We start from the raw sequence: 15,817 nt of genomic DNA, 5'->3' as shown, positions 1-15,817 counted from the left end.
CCTTTCCTTTCCTTTCCTTTCCTTTCCTTTCCTTTCCTTTCCTTTTTTCTTCCCCTCCCCCTTTCCTTTTATCCCTTCCCATTTCCCTTCCCTTTCTATTTCCCTCCCTTCCCCTTCCTCTTAAATCATGATTTAAATAATTGATTTAAATCAAGTTTCCCACTGATACTTATCCACATATTTCTTACACAATGGCACAAATCTGATCACTAAAACACGTTAATTTACAACTCAATACAGCATTTTACAACATCTGTCCTTAAACTTTTTTTTAATTTTCAAATTTTATTACCTCTAACAGACAAGTCATCACAACACTTAATGCACACTGTCCTTAAAACTTCTACAACTAGATCTCATCTTCCTTACTCCCACTGTCATTTTTATTCATAGACTGAAACAGAAATATGAGTTTTCCTGCTTTTTCAACTCCCAGTCGATTTCTTAGCTTTGAGTGAATAATACCAAATGATGAAAATATTCTCTCTGTGCCTGAAGAGGAAGCTACTGCTATGAAAAGTTGGCTTAGCAACTGAAGGAACTCTGTTTCATGGTGCCTGGCTAATGATTTCCACCAGTTCAGGGGAGGGACTTTGTTCAACACATCATTAGTAAACATGTACTGTTTAAATGGTTCCCCTCCATCCCTGAAATGTATTATGACTGGCATAACTGAGAATTGATTTTGAGATGCCCATGCCATGGCAGCATCATCCTCTTCAGAAGTTAGGCATCTACCTTTATATCTGGGGTTGAGAATATACACAAGAAAATGAGGTGGATTTAGTGCTTGATCCATTTGCTTCTTTACTGCCTGCAGTTTAACTTTCTGGTTAGGTATTTCTATCTTCAATGTCTCTTGAAGTGCCTTCCAAATTTCAACAACATCAACAATGCAGCAACAATCTCTCTGAAGTTTGTTTAAGGCTATGGATATAGGCTTCAGTATACTGAGGATATCCCCTACATTCATCTTTAATCCAATGTTGGATACTTTGGATGAGATACTACCATCTATTTTATCATGGTTTTCTTCACAAATTGTTATGAGAATAGGCCAGTTTTTAATAAATTGTTCAAAACCATCAACCACAGAATTCCATCGAACATCTTGAGGGAGAATTCATCTGGATCCTCCTGCTCTCTTCAGTGAAGCTGAAGCAAAATGGTTGTTACGGAAGTATTTTGCAACTTCAACAACATTTTCTTTTATTCCTGGAGACATACTTAAGTCTTTCGCTAAAAGATGCATTAAATGGGCACTGCATCCATATGTTATTAAGAAGCATCTTTCTGTTTCTTCTTGGTGCCTGTGCCTTAAGGAAACGATCCTTCGGGCACAAAGCGAGACGATCCCCATGAGAGGTAAAAGAGGGAAAGGGGCCAGGAGGCTTCCCTGGCTGACCGCAGAAATCCAGGGCAGCCTAAGGGCCAAAAGGGGAGCACATAAAAAGTGGAAACAGGGAGAAATCACCAAAGATGAATATACCTCCTCTGCTCGTGCTTGTAGGGAGGCAGTTAGACGGGCCAAAGCTACCATGGAGCTGAGGATGGCATCCCAAGTAAAGGACAACAAGAACTTGTTTTTTAGATATATAGGGAGTAAAAGGAAGGCCCAGGGAGGAATAGGACCCCTGCTAAATGGGCAGAAACAATTGGTGATGGACGGGGGGACAAGGCTAAACTCCTCAACGAGTTCTTTGCCTCAGTGTTCCTAAGCGAGGGGCACGACAAGTCTCTCACTGGGGATGTAGAGAGGCAGCAGCAAGGCGCCAGACTTCCATGCGTAGATCCTGAGATGGTGCAGAGTCACTTGGAAGAACTGGATGCCTTTAAGTCGGCATGCCCGGATGAGCTCCATCCGAGGGTGCTGAAGGCACTGGCCAACATCATTGCATAGCCACTGGCGGGAATATTTGAACGCTCGTGGCGCATGGGCCAAGTCCCGGAGGACTGGAAAAGGGCCAATGTGGTCCCCATTTTCAAGAAGGGGAGGAAGGAGGACCCGGGCAACTATAGGCCAGTCAGTCTCACCTCCATCCTTGGTAAAGTCTTTGAAAAAATTATCAAAGCTCACATTTGCGAGAGCCTGGCAGGACAAATTATGCTGAGGGGAAACCAGCATGGGTTCGTGGCAGGCAGATCGTGCCTGACCAATCTAGTCTCTTTTTATGACCAGGTTACGAAACGCCTGGACACAGGAGGAGGGGTGGACGTCGTATACTTAGACTTCAGGAAGACCTTCGATATGGTATCCCACCCCATACTGGTGAACAAGTTAAGAGGCTGTGACTTGGATGACTACACAGTCCGGTGGGTGGCAAATTGGCTGGAGGGTCGCACCCAGAGAGTCGTGGTGGATGGGTCGACTTTGACCTGGAAGGGTGTGGGCAGTGGGGTCCCGCAGGGCTCGGTCCTTGGACCGATACTCTTTAATGTCTTCATCAGCGACTTGGACGAGGGAGTCAAATGTACTCTGTCCAAGTTTGCAGATGACACAAAGCTATGGGGAGAAGTGGACACACTGGAGGGCAGGGAACAGCTGCAAGCAGACCTGGACAGGTTGGACAAATGGGCAGAAAACAACAGAATGCAGTTCAACAAGGAGAAATGCAAAGTGCTGCACCTAGGGAGGAAAAATGTCCAGCACACCTACAGCCTAGGGAATGACCTGCTGGGTGGCACGGAAGTGGAAATGGATCTTGGAGTCCTAGTGGACTCCAAGATGAACATGAGTCGGCAGTGTGATGAAGCCATCAGAAAAGCCAATGGCACTTTATTGTGCATCAGCAGATGCATGACGAATAGGTCCAAGGAGGTGATACTTCCCCTCTATCGGGCGCTGGTCACACCGCAGTCGGAGTACTGCGTGCAATTCTGGGCGCCGCAATTCAAGAGGGATGTGGATAACCTGGAGAGGGTCTAGAGAAGGGCCACTCATATGGTTAAGGGCCTGCAGACCAAGCCCTACGAGGAGAGACTAGAGAAACTGTACCTTGTCAGCCTCCACAAGAGAAGGTTGAGAGGCGACCTTGTGGCTGCCTATAAGTTCATCACGGGGGCACAGAAGGGAATTGGTGAGGATTTATTCACCAAGGCGCCCCCAGGGGTTACAAGAAATAACGGCCACAAGCTAGCAGAGAGCAGATTTAGACTAGACATTAGGAAGAACTTCTTCACGGTTAGAGTGGCCAAGGTCTGGAACGGGCTCCCAAGGGAGGTGGTGTTCTCCCCTACCCTGGGGGTCTTCAAGAGGAGGTTAGATAAGCATCTAGCTGGGGTCATCTAGACCCAACACTCTTTCCTGCCTATGCAGGGGGTCGGACTTGATGATCTATTGAGGTCCCTTCCGACCCTAACATCTATGAATCTATGAATCTTGTAAGTAGCTTCTCATCTTTGCCACATTTGCAGCATTGTCTATGACAAAACTGTGCATGTGACAGTTGAATTTTTGTACACAGTTTATTACTGCTTTCACTGCCACTTCTTTAAATATTCTGCTGTGTGGGCATTTCCCGGTGTATCTATTGTTTCTGAAAGACATGCAACCCCATCTTCTGTTCTCACACAGGCACATATTACTGGATGATTGTGTACATTGCTCCATCCATCGAGGCTTAAACTGGCAAATTTCCCCTCAGTATTTCTTGCACACTGTGCAAGTTTCTTCTCATACACTGTATCTAGCAACCTTTCACCAATGTCTGCTCTGCCAAGGTGGAGTGTAGCCTGGTTGTAAGGACTCAGCCATGTCAATGAAGTGTTTATTGTTAACAATGTGAAAAGGAGAATTTGTGGCATAAATTAACTGAGCAATCTTTTCATCTATGGTGTCTTGTTGGTATTTACTGGTCCTTATTACAAACCCATCCATGGTGGTGGTTTCACTGGATGATTGAAATCTTTTGCTTGCTACTAATACTTTCCAGTCTGAAATACGTTTAATTGCAGCACTACTGCTAAAAGCACCAATGGATGACTGAAGTTGTTGCAGATAAACAGTCAAAGTCTCTTATGCTTAAATGGGATCCTGAAACAAAAATGATTTTTGAATAGTTAGTCTCCTCAGTTCTTCTCACTCTATTATTCAGTTAATCCAGGGGCAGGCAATTTATTTTGGGTGGAGGGCCGCTTACCCAGTTTTGGCAAGCTGTCGAGGGCCGCATGGGTAGCCCCGCCCCTTGACAGGTGCCCCGCCCCCTGGTCACCATCTTGGGACCAATGTCTCAGGGCCAGCACCAATGGGGCCTAGAGTGGGGCGCAGGCTGGCAGGTGTCTATGGAGCTGGGCTGGGCTGCACCAGCAGGGAGAGGAGGGAGCTGGTCCAGCTCCATAGAGCCCCTGCCGACTGGGACCTTGTACTCCTGCTGCCCTGCTCTGGGCCCCACCAGTGCTGGCCCCGGGACACTGGTGCAGGCCCCATGCTCCCACTGACTCCCACACCTGCTTACTCCCAGTGCCCCCTCAGCCCTGCGGTACAGGCAGCGGGCAGCATGCAGCCCTGACCCTCTGCTTGCCTGCAGGGAAGGAGCTGGTGCTGAGCGTGGGGAAAAGCGGCCCCTTGCCCACTGCGTGGCTGGCACTCCATGCTGCAGCTGCTCGCAGCCCATGTGGGGCTGCCTGTACCTGCTCAGGACAGCCTGCCACTGCCACCTCTGTGCTTCCCAGTGTGTGAGCTCTGGGCGGGCAGCAGCAGCAAACACTGCCCGGTGCGGCAAGCACAGGGGTCGCTTTCCTCCACGCCGAGCAGCTGCTGCTGCCACGGTGCATCCCCAACAGGCGAGCCTGTAACCAGTGCAGGGCCCAGGCTGGCAGCGGGGGTGGGTTACAAGCTGGTGCTGAGCATGAGGAAAAGCGGCCCCTCGCCCATCCCACGGCCAGTGCCCCACACTACAGCTGCTCGCAGCCTGCGTGGGGCTGCCTGTGCCTGCTCAGGACAGCCCTGCACGGGCTGTGAGCGGCTGCAACAGGGAGCGCTGGCCATGGGGTTGGGGAGGGGCTGCTTTTCCCAGCGCTCAGCACCAGCTCCTTCCCTGCCCGGGGTCCTCCCCTGTCCTTCCCCCCTTCACTCCCTTACTTGAGTTTCCAGCACCGGTGCAGCCACATGGTCCTAGGCCAGAAGTCCGTGCTGGGGCTTCTTGCTGGGGTGGTGGGGCCAGGTGGACCCTGCTGTTGCACAAGCCCACTGGGGCTTCCCCTGGGTCCTGCTTCCCCTGGCTCCTGTCATTTTTGACAGGAACCAAGGACAAATAAATACTAATTTTGTAAAAATTTTTTAGGGGCCCTGCAGGCCAGATAGAACGGCCTCACAGCCCATATTTTGCCCACCTCTGAGTTAATGGTTTACATTTTTTTCAGCATGGATGCAGCTCTGATTCCAAATTACCAAAAAAGCTAAGACTGACTGTACTTAGAGAGCACTTAATTTTGGAGTAAGCCCCATTGAACTCACTGGCACTTCTGTTTTTTGAAAAAACAAGTATAGGATGGAGTTCCCTTGGGAAAACTGAGTTTATGCTGAAGTAAAATGGGGAATATAATTATGGCATCACCATTATGGGCTGGGGCCATGATGTTCCAAAATAAGGGGCATGTATTATGTAATATAAAATAAGAAAATGACACCCAGTGGCAACTGGCAACTCTAGATTTCTCTTATTGCAGCTTTCAGTACTGTAAACTTGGGTGATGGATTCTAAACCTAGTTAACTAATTAAACAAGCCATAAGGATTAGCTAAGCTAAACTTTTTTTTTTCTAGCAACATCCTACATAGCAAACAGCTTGGGAATTTGCTTGTGAAGTCACACTTATACTAAAAGGCATAGAGAGAGTCTTGAAGATTGATGCATTGAAAAGTGAATTATTTAATTTACTAACCAGTTGATGCACATTGTTCTCAGACATATCCACATCTTCATCCACATCATTTTCTCCCAATAAGCAGTTTTCATTATGATGTTTCATTCTTGCAACTAGGCCCTGCATCTCCTTCTTGCACTGCTTACATTTGACACATTTTCCCTTTTTACCCAGGGAAGGAATTTCTTCAAAATATTCCCAGATAGGGTCTCTCTTATGCCCAGAAGCCATGACAGTTTTTCTGTGGCAAAAATGTGGGGAATATAGGAAACTGTGTGTGTACTACTGAATAATGTCTTCTCTTTTTCTGTCCAGTCCACTCCACTGTTCCTTTCTACTCTGCCTCCGTCCTTTCCTATATTCTCTCTCTGTCTTTAAGACAGTATCTTAACTAATTCCTCTGCCTTGCTTGGCCCAGCTCCACCATCACATTAGCACAGAACAACAACAATCCTATCCAGCCTGTGTCTTTGCACGTGTAACTTTAGTCTGCTGAGAAACAGAAACTGAAAGCCCAGAACTTTCAAGAAGCAAGAGCTGGTAGTTAGCCTGGACAGACAGGCTAAAGCCATTTTCATGAGATGAAAAACTGAAATGAATGTCCATGCTTGATTGGTAGGTAACTCAATGTGTGTGAGTGTGACAGCACCATTAATTCATTTTTATGAGACAGTAAGTGTAGGTTTAGCATGTTTGTGATAAGATTTAATTGTAACTGTTATTTTTTAAGTGAGAGAGAAATTTAGTATATTATTGATGATTTAAATTTTTTTAAATCCGATTTAAATTTTTTAAAATCCATTTTTTTTAGTTTAAAAACAAAAATCATTGATTTTTATCCACCCTGCTGTCTACTCACTCCTGCTCACTTGCTCCAGACCCAGAAATACACTAGTGAGAGTGCTCCAATGTGTCTTCAGCAGCCATTCTTGAGTCCTCACTCTCTGATGTACTTGAGAAGACATACTTCCAAGCAGGGAGCATACAAGCAGGAGGGGGATGGCCAAGGGACACCCTGATGAAGGCATGATGTCACTTTAGTCTAAACATATTCATCAAGTATTTTACCAAGGCAGTGGATTATCTGTGTTTAGAACAGCACCATCCAGGGAAACCTGCAAATCTTTTAAACACAAAAATCAGATGGGTACATCCTATAACTTTCATAAAGGCATTGCTCAAGGCATGTGAACCTTCTACTGTTCTGGTAGAGCTGGTGTCTGCAGATAAATGAGGATCTGAAACTGTCCCCAGGCAGGTCCCTGGCCTCAGCCAACAATAATCTGATAGTCAAAACCCCAACTGGGGTTTTAAAGGTCCCAGCACATGGGGACCCAAGGTTTGGACTGTGGCAGCCCAATTCCTGAGTCCCTATGTGCTGGGACTGTGTTAAAACTCTGTATCCCATCTGGTTGGGAAGCACAGATTTTGAGCCCTATTTTAAGAACTAATAGGATACACCTGCCTTGAGAAGACCCTTCATGGGTGTGAAGTTCCTCCTTGATAAATCAGGACACCTAAATAATGAGGATGAGTCTTTTTAAGTGCATTCATCCTAGTTCACAGATATGGTATATCTACTATGGAGAGTAAAACTGTTAATTTTTCTCTTGTAGGCATTGGAATTGATTTATGTAATAACACTTGCCATCAAATGGCCAAGTAAGTATAAACAAGTGGCTAGAGACATTTCAAGAATAGAATGTGTTTGTGACATTTTATATAAAAAGCATTGACTTTTATGTATGCAAAATAGTAGAAGATTGATGTGCAGGCCCGTACCTTCTTATTAATTAAGCACCTACAAAATTAATTGCTGCAAGTTTTAAACTAATTTTGCAGCAGCAAACTGCTTTTTTAAATTAATAGAGTGACATTAGAAGCCAGACTGTTCCTTGGATAAATCATACTTCATTTGTAGTGCATATTAATTTTAAAATACATCCCCTTTTCATTGACTGGTAAGCTATCTTGCATTTAAAATTGGGTAAACATGTGCCCTAGATGAATTATTAAAGAGTAACTGATGTGTTATTTGTTCACAACGTAACATACTTTGCAGTAACTGTTGTGTCCACTGATACCATAAGATGGACATCTGTTGGCAAACTTAGTATTGAGCTGAAGCACTAACCCATTTCATTTATGCCACTAGATCTGGAACAGGATAATAATGGTGACCTAGAGACAAAAAGGTCTATATCCTATTGTGAATCACCTGATCTATTAAATCCCCCATACTTTCATTGTCTCTCTGATGTAGTGTAATGAAAGTGGGCACTAGAATACATTATGTCTGTAGGTATATGCACTGTTTTTCAAAACTGCATTATGGTTCTTGTACTAAGCACAGGATTCTTCCATGTAACTGTTAGTCTTTGCATGAAGTATTTGGCTTGGCTTTTGACAGAGTAAAGAAATGCTTACCTACTTGATGTTTCCTTCTTACCTTATAGATTATTTTACTCTTAGCATAGTATTCAGCTGCCATAGCAACTTTATTTAACATACAATATTCCTGAAGCTATTGCTAGCCAAGAGTGATTTAAAAGTGGATTAATTGCTTATTCTTTTCCGTGGTCATTTCAGTTGCATTAATGATTCTGTAGAATCCCTGCCTATTTGCTCCTGCTCTGCTGGATACACTGGAAATGGAACCCATTGTACAGGTATTTCCAGCAAACACATTTGATGTATTTACCCAAAGAGGTAAAGCAAATAAATGATCACACAATTCTTCTTTTCAGATTGTAATATTTGTACTTTTTGTGAAATATTGCAACAAAGTATTACTGAGGGCATTTTATGCCAATGTAATTATCATTTTGTGCAAACTAAATTCCTGCTGCCTTTAACATGGGCAGAAACTTGCAGGAGGTGCCATTCTTATTATTCAACTGGGCAAAGAGCATGCATATGAAATAGCACTACTAGTTCCAAATAATATCACATATGATAGGCACTAAACAGATGTCAGGTCAATAAAGTGTATATACTTAAATTTTACAAAACCTTGTTCCTCTATTATTTGTTGAATATTTCATGGAAATGCTGCTTTGCTCAATAATTACTAGTGAAACAAGAATACCTTCCATTCTATATCCCCCGATCTCAGTGAGATCCTATGTGACTTAGAGGTAAAGAAATAATCCACAGGGTATCAAAAAGATTTTAAAATGTTACCTTATAACAGAATCATGTTGTTTCTTTTCCTGATATAATTTTCAATTATTTAGAGCATACACTTAAAATAATAATTCCATGCTCATCAAATATTGATGGTAGCAAGTGCCATTGCTCAACTTTAGTTTTGACCTCATTAGAAAACATGCTTAAATTTAATGAAGCATGCTGCTGATTTTTCTGATATAATTTGTAGCTATTTACATAGAACAGAAAACTTGAATAGAGCTTCACGCTTCAAAGCAAAAATTGTTAGCAAATCAAATGACTATACTAATAAATTATCATCTTCCATATGAGTTCCATAATGATATTTCCATTGGTTTTGGTTACAGAAATAAATCCATGTACTTTTGATAATGGTGGTTGCTCAATACACGCAACATGTACTAAAGTCTCACCTGGAGAAAAGGTCTGTTCTTGTAAGGAAGGCTACGCTGGAGATGGGACACTCTGTCTGGGTGAGTAGTTCGTTGCTTTATTGCACAGTTCATTAACAGATGGGTGTTGAATTACTCTATTACAGTGATGTTCAACCTTTTGGCTCTGCAAGCCAGATGGGTGGCACAGAACCAGGTTTGAGTCATCTGTGGGCCAGAGCAGGCCCTGGGATCCAGCACCACCCCTTCCCTGCCCCTTATACCAGGATTGGGCCCTGGGCATCTGGTACCTCCCTGTCCCATCCCTCTCATGCTAGGATTGACTCCAAGGGGGGGCAGCATTGCCCACTCTTGGCTCTGCATGCTGGGATTGAGTGTTGGATCCAACACACAGTGTCTTTGGCTTGCCATTTATGGATGTGCTTACCATTTTCTAAACTGTTAACTGATTCGCATTACACAATTATAATCAAATTTCAGTTCAATTTAAGGGTTAATAGACTATCAGGGCACATCCACACATGCAAGCACATTCACTTGCAGCAGCTCAAATAGAAGTGGTGCAAATTTAAGCCAGGGCTTTTTCCCTCAGCGCATATGCCCGGACATGCACTTTGGTGTGGGGTAAATTGTGCCACTTGGGGCAAAATAACTCTGCCTGGCTCCTCCCAGATCTGCAACCATGGGGAGCTAGAGGCTGGGTCCAGCTCCTGTGGTGACCCTAGCAGTATAAAAATCTGCCCTGTGCTGGCCCCAGCAGTACAAAAAACTGCCCTGGCAAGTAGCTCAGGGCCACTCGCTCTCAGGAGCTTCTGGGGAGGTCCTGGCAGGGCTTCAGAGATGGGCACTGGAGTTTTTCTGGCCAGGATGGCACTGGGTCACTGCAGAGGTTCTGAGCCTCCCCTTGTGGGTTTGGCTGCACAGCCAGGTCCTGATGTTCTGCCTTCAGGCCCTCCAGCGACAGCTGTATGATGTCATATGGTGTTGCTACGCAACATGGGGCCACCTGGGGCATGCCTTCCTCTGCCACTTCCAGGGGCTCCGATACAACTGGCAGCTCCTCAGCCTGCAGGGCTTCTCCCTAAAGGACCTGCAAGGGCTGCCAGAGTTCTACCAGGACCTCCTCTGGGCCTGGCAGCTGGTCTCAGCCTCCAGGTCCCCTGCAACACTCGCCCAGGGCACCAACCTGTTCATTCCCTTCCTCTGGAACCCCCAGCTGGAGGTGCTGAAAGCAGAGGCACCCTGGTTGCAACAGAGGTTGATCCTGGCTGGTGTCACCCATAACAGAGACCTCATGGAGTATGATAGGCAGGAGTGGGTGGACCCCGCTGTGCTGGCCCGGCACATGGGTCTACCCACGGCACGTGTGACCTGCCATCTGGTCCAGGAGGTGAAATCTGCCCTACCATCCGACACCTTTGCCTTTGTTGACCAGGTCCTGTGTGGTGACGGTCACCGCCCCCACATATCCTCCAGCACACCAGAGTTTGCAGTGGGGCCAGTGCCTCGCCCGGCTTCATGGCACTCTGCACTACACCACCTGACCCAGCTGGAGGACACCAGACCGGTCCACTTTTCCACCGTCCATTGCCACCACTGCTACCTACTCGTGTGCCACATGATCCATCATGCCGCCCTCGCATCCCACCCAGACACCAAGTGGCTGAGTCTGTACCCTTCCCTCATCCCATGTGCCGCTGGGGACCTCAGCTGGCAGCTCCTCCATGGAGCTGTTGCCACAGGCATGTATGTGGCGAGCTTCACAGACACCCTGGTCTCCTGCCCCTTCTGCCGGCAGAGGGAGACCCTGGCACACATGACCCTTGAGTGCGCCAGGCTGCAGCCCCTCCACCTCCAGAACCTCCTCCTGAGGTTCTGGTTGAATTTTACCCCCTACCTTTTTGTTTTTGGTCACCCCATCCATGGCCCCACCAAGTCCTGGGACCTCCTGGTCAGCCTTCTCCTGGCCCTGGCCAAGTGGGCCCTGTACTTGACCAGGAAGGAGGCTCTGGCTGGGAAGGTGCTCGAAGACTGCGGGGCCACTTTCCTCTCACTTATCCGAGCACATTTCCAGGCAGAGCACCAGTGGGCAGTGTCCATCAGTTCCTTGGATGCCTTTTAGGACCAGTGGATGCAGCCTGGGGGGCCCTGCTTGTTGTCCCCTTCTGGAGAACTTCTTTTCACATTTTCACCCCTTAACCCCCCTCCCCCCTCCCCCCCCACATCACTCCTATCCTGTTTTTTTCCTTAGTTGTCCCACAAAATCAGTTGTTCCATTCGTCCATTAGCTCCCACATAGTGGGTGCTACTAGTTTACTGGGTGGGCCTTAGAGCCCATGGCAATTTTGAATGGACAAATAGACAGGAGCTTCTGGGGCCCAGCCAATTGGTACCTGGGGACACTACCCCTTGTGCCAGATGGACTGCTGAAGCAGCTCTGAGAGTTCCCTGCACCCTCTACCCACTGCACCAGTCTGACAGTGGGGGCTGCTGCCTGGCTGTGACCTGCTGCCACCTGCGACAGCATGTGGCCCCAAGGTTGCACACCTGCCAGACCCGGATGGGGACTGCACAGCCATTAGAGGTATCTGCCCTTCTGGGCCAGCTGCCAGTGGCCTCTGGCTGCACAGTCAGCCTTTGTGGCACTACTGCCATGTGTGCCCCTGCCTGGCCCTGTGGGCAGCTATTGCCTAGAAGATGTTCTCTGTGTGGTGGCCTGCTTTGAACTGTCAAAGCATGTCCTCCTGGCCCCAAGTGACCAGGAGGTCAGCCACCTCCAGCTGGGTCCTGAGTGCTGGCTCTGAGAAGGCCCCTCTGCCTGGGTACTGCCACTTGCCTGACTAGCAGGAATTCTGGTGTTCCCTGTTTAAAAACTGAAAAATCCCAGATAAAAAAATCCCAAAGTCACTCTGTAAAGTACCCCAAAATCCATGCTCTTCCACAATTAAAACAAAAGAGTGCTATAGATATAGAGACAGACAGACATATAGATATAGAGTGACCAGTTGAGCAATATTTTATTGATATATCTACAATGTTAAAGCAATTTGGAAGCCTACCAGTGCCTCTATAAAATGAATTCTAAATACCTATATGTTTTGCTGTTTGCCTTTGGCTTTCTTATCATAGAGTAGTTAGAGCTCCCCCTGACCCCTTCACTCACCAGGATGTGGGGACAACTGCCCTGCAGCCACAGCTCCTGTCTGGTAGCTGGGCACACAGTGTGTGCTGGGGAGATGTGGGGTTTGCGGAAGTGGGGAGGGAAGGGGAGTGGGGGGATGTGGGGGACCGTGGGGTGTGCAGATAGGTGTGGGTGGATTGTGAGAGGACTGTGGGGGGCAGCTGCTCAGGAGGGGTGGGTCCTCTGTCCCATGCAGGGTGCAGCCCCCCCCTCACAGCTCACGGACTGCCCCCCCAACAGGGCCACAGGCCCCCCACAGGGGTCACAGCCCCCCCACAGGGCCCACGTGCCCCTCACCCAGTCCCCCAGCCCCAGCACTTAAAAAAAAAATACCCCTGTACACACCGGAAGTAGCAGCAGCTGTGGGGGCTCTGGGGCCTCGTGGCAGAACCCCCCCACCCAACCCCAACTCCCCGATCACTATGTGGAAAATACTACTATTTAGCTTTTATATCACTGGACAAATTCAAATAGCTTGCTTGCACATGTGCACATGCATACACACAGATATGTATACACACTCACACGCGTACATGTGCACACATGCAGCATGCATGCTCACGCATGTGCACACACATGCACCTACAGTCTCATGTACTTACACATGCATGCCAACACGCATATACACCCACACACACATACACCCACACGCGTACCCATGCACGCACACAACACAGACACACACACGCACATATACATACGCACAGAGATAAAGGGTGGCTCAATATGTGCAGGGGGATTACTGCTCCCATACAAGTAATCAAGTTTGCTGGATCCTGTTAATTATCATGCTACGGCAGCCTCTGTGTCTCATGTATCAGCATCCCTGCATTTCAAAGTGATGGTGGGGATTCATTAATTAAAGCTTTTCGAATGAGCTTTAATTAGAGCACCCCTGCCACCATTTTGAAGTGCAGGGATGCTTATACATGAGAGACTGTGGGTGCTTTAATTAGGGTGGCCCTCAGAGCCACTTTAAAGCACCCCCCTACCACCGCCTCCCCTGGAACATGTGTGAAGATGCCCAGTATGAGTTGCTTGAGATAATACAGCAAGACCAGAATAGACCTTGAATGAGAACTCAGAACCTCTTTGCTCCCTGATGTAAAATTTAAACAACATGTCTACATTGTTTTTCATGACACAGGATTTTTCAAGCAAATTTTCAAGACAAAAAGGGTTCTGCTGAATGAGCCCATTTCTAGTTCCTCTGTTACTATCCTCTCAAAGTCACTGCTGAAGTGAGTTGCCTCCATGGCAGTGTACTTCCACATAGAGAGATGTCTCTTTCTTGTTTCCCTATAATGTTTTTGGCTCTTTAATTACTTGCTACTTTGGTAATTTGGCTGTGATCTCTTTATGCAGAAGTTGACCTCTGTCTGGAGGACAATGGAGGATGCCATGCTAAGGCAGAGTGTTCAAAAGCAGGCCCAAATAAGGTAAGCAAAACACATGAGTTCAGATGTAACTTTTTTTCAGGGTCCTCAATAATTTTTAATTTTAGGAATATTTTACATTTCTTACAGAATCATAGAAAGTTAGGCTTGGAAGGGACTTCAGGAGGTCATCTAATCCAACCTCCTACTCAAAGCAGGACTATTCCCAAATATATCATCCCAGCCAAGGCTTTGTCCACCTGGGAGCTAACTCAGGCCACAGGCATCTTCAGACATACCAGGACCTCATTCTCCCTCACGCCTCTCACTAGGTCTCACTTGCTCAGGCATTGGACCCTCCTGGCCCCTGCGCTGTTGCCCAAGACTCACTCTCAGGCTCTGGGCCTCAGGCCCTCCCTGTTGTTGCCTAAGCCTGTTGCTTTTCTGACAAGGTGTGCTCCCTTAGCCTTTCTCCTCCGCAGGGTCACCTGCAAGGCAGCAGGGGCTGAAGCTTTATGGCACCTCATGTTAGCTGTTCACTAGAGAAGCACTGGTGTGGCATTTCCTGAGGACTGCCCTGACACTAGCAGCCTCACCACACCATCCTCCCCAGCAGGGTATAGTTTAGGTCTTTCCCCAGAACCAACTGTAGGCCTACTTGCCCTGGTCTTTCCTCACCCTTCTAGGCTCCTGGATGTTCTCCCTGGGCTCCCCGCTCCTGGGGCACACTGTTGCAGCCTCCAACTCCTCACATGCCCCCTGTCACTGGTCCAACTTACTCCAACCCCCTTATGGGATTCCTCCCATCCACAGGTTGTACTTCAACCTCCTTCATAACAGCCTGCATGTTAATTGAACTCCCATCCTCTTTTAGCAGTGATGTCCCCCACATCAAAGGGACCTTCAGCTTCTCTTAGACTCTATCCCCACCTCCAGGCTAGTTGGTATGCCAGATAGCTCTCTGGGGGTGATAGGGAGTGGTGCAGTTGTTATTAATCTCCAAAAGGTCGCATATGTGATTAAATAGTTGCTATTCAAAATTTCTCCCCTGGTTGGCATGGAGGGATTGAGGTGTATCATGGTAGCGCACAAATTTCTCGATGAAAATCTTTGCCACCGTCTGGGCCTCCTGATCAGAGAGGGGATAGGCTTCCACCCTCTTGGAGAAGTAGTCAGCCACTACCAAGACATACTTGTTTCCACATGGTATAGTGGGAAGGGGGCCCAGGATATCCATGGCTATCTTTTCCAGGGGTCGTCTAGCCTGCGTGGAAACCACGGGGACCCTGGTATTACTTCTCGCCCCTTTGCACATGCCACACATTTCACATGATCTGCACCAGTCCACTACAGATTGCCTCCAGCCTAACCAGAAATACCAGACCTGGACTTTACAAGAGACCTTCTCTATGCCCAGATGTCCTCTGGTATTAGAATCATGCAGGTCTTGCAGGATTGTCAGTATCTCCTGTTCTGGCACCACTAGTTGGGTGCACTCAGGTCCTTGGGCAGACCTGGGAAGCTTTCGCACTCGGACTCCTTGCCTAATGCTTAGTTCAGGCCACACTGCCTGGTATTGCTTTAAGTAGGGATGATATTGCCCCTCTTCAGGAAACTCCTTGCTCTCATGTTCCTTCCACCCTGTCAGTTGTTTGATGTCAGCATCCTTCTGTTGTTTTTCCCACCAATCTTCCCTCACATCTGGGGCTGGTTCACTCTTGGCTGTCCCAGTGGTTGGTAGTGGTTGTAGGGCCACTGTGGCTGCTCCAGGGTCACCTTCCATTGTGATGGGTCCACAGAACAAAACATTAGCATTTCATGGCTGCCCCTTGG

General features: G+C 47.3%; 1 protein-coding gene across 5 annotated transcripts in view; it reads left to right on the top strand.

The window, feature by feature from the left end:
- The window catches only part of STAB1 (stabilin 1), a 225,585-nt gene that overhangs the window by 126,132 nt on the left and 83,636 nt on the right, over positions 1 to 15,817 (top strand). For all 5 annotated transcript variants that reach the window (XM_059716085.1, XM_059716087.1, XM_059716084.1 and 2 more), the window contains 4 exons: positions 7,481 to 7,526; positions 8,454 to 8,533; positions 9,383 to 9,508; positions 13,974 to 14,047. In XM_059716085.1, the coding sequence (XP_059572068.1) occupies positions 7,481 to 7,526; positions 8,454 to 8,533; positions 9,383 to 9,508; positions 13,974 to 14,047 (326 nt within the window). The remainder of the gene's footprint in view (positions 1 to 7,480; positions 7,527 to 8,453; positions 8,534 to 9,382; positions 9,509 to 13,973; positions 14,048 to 15,817) is intronic.

The sequence above is a fragment of the Alligator mississippiensis genome, chromosome 12 (genome assembly GCF_030867095.1).
Source record: "Alligator mississippiensis isolate rAllMis1 chromosome 12, rAllMis1, whole genome shotgun sequence".
Classification (NCBI taxonomy): domain Eukaryota; kingdom Metazoa; phylum Chordata; order Crocodylia; family Alligatoridae; genus Alligator; species Alligator mississippiensis.
This window is presented reverse-complemented; position numbering and strand designations above follow the sequence as displayed.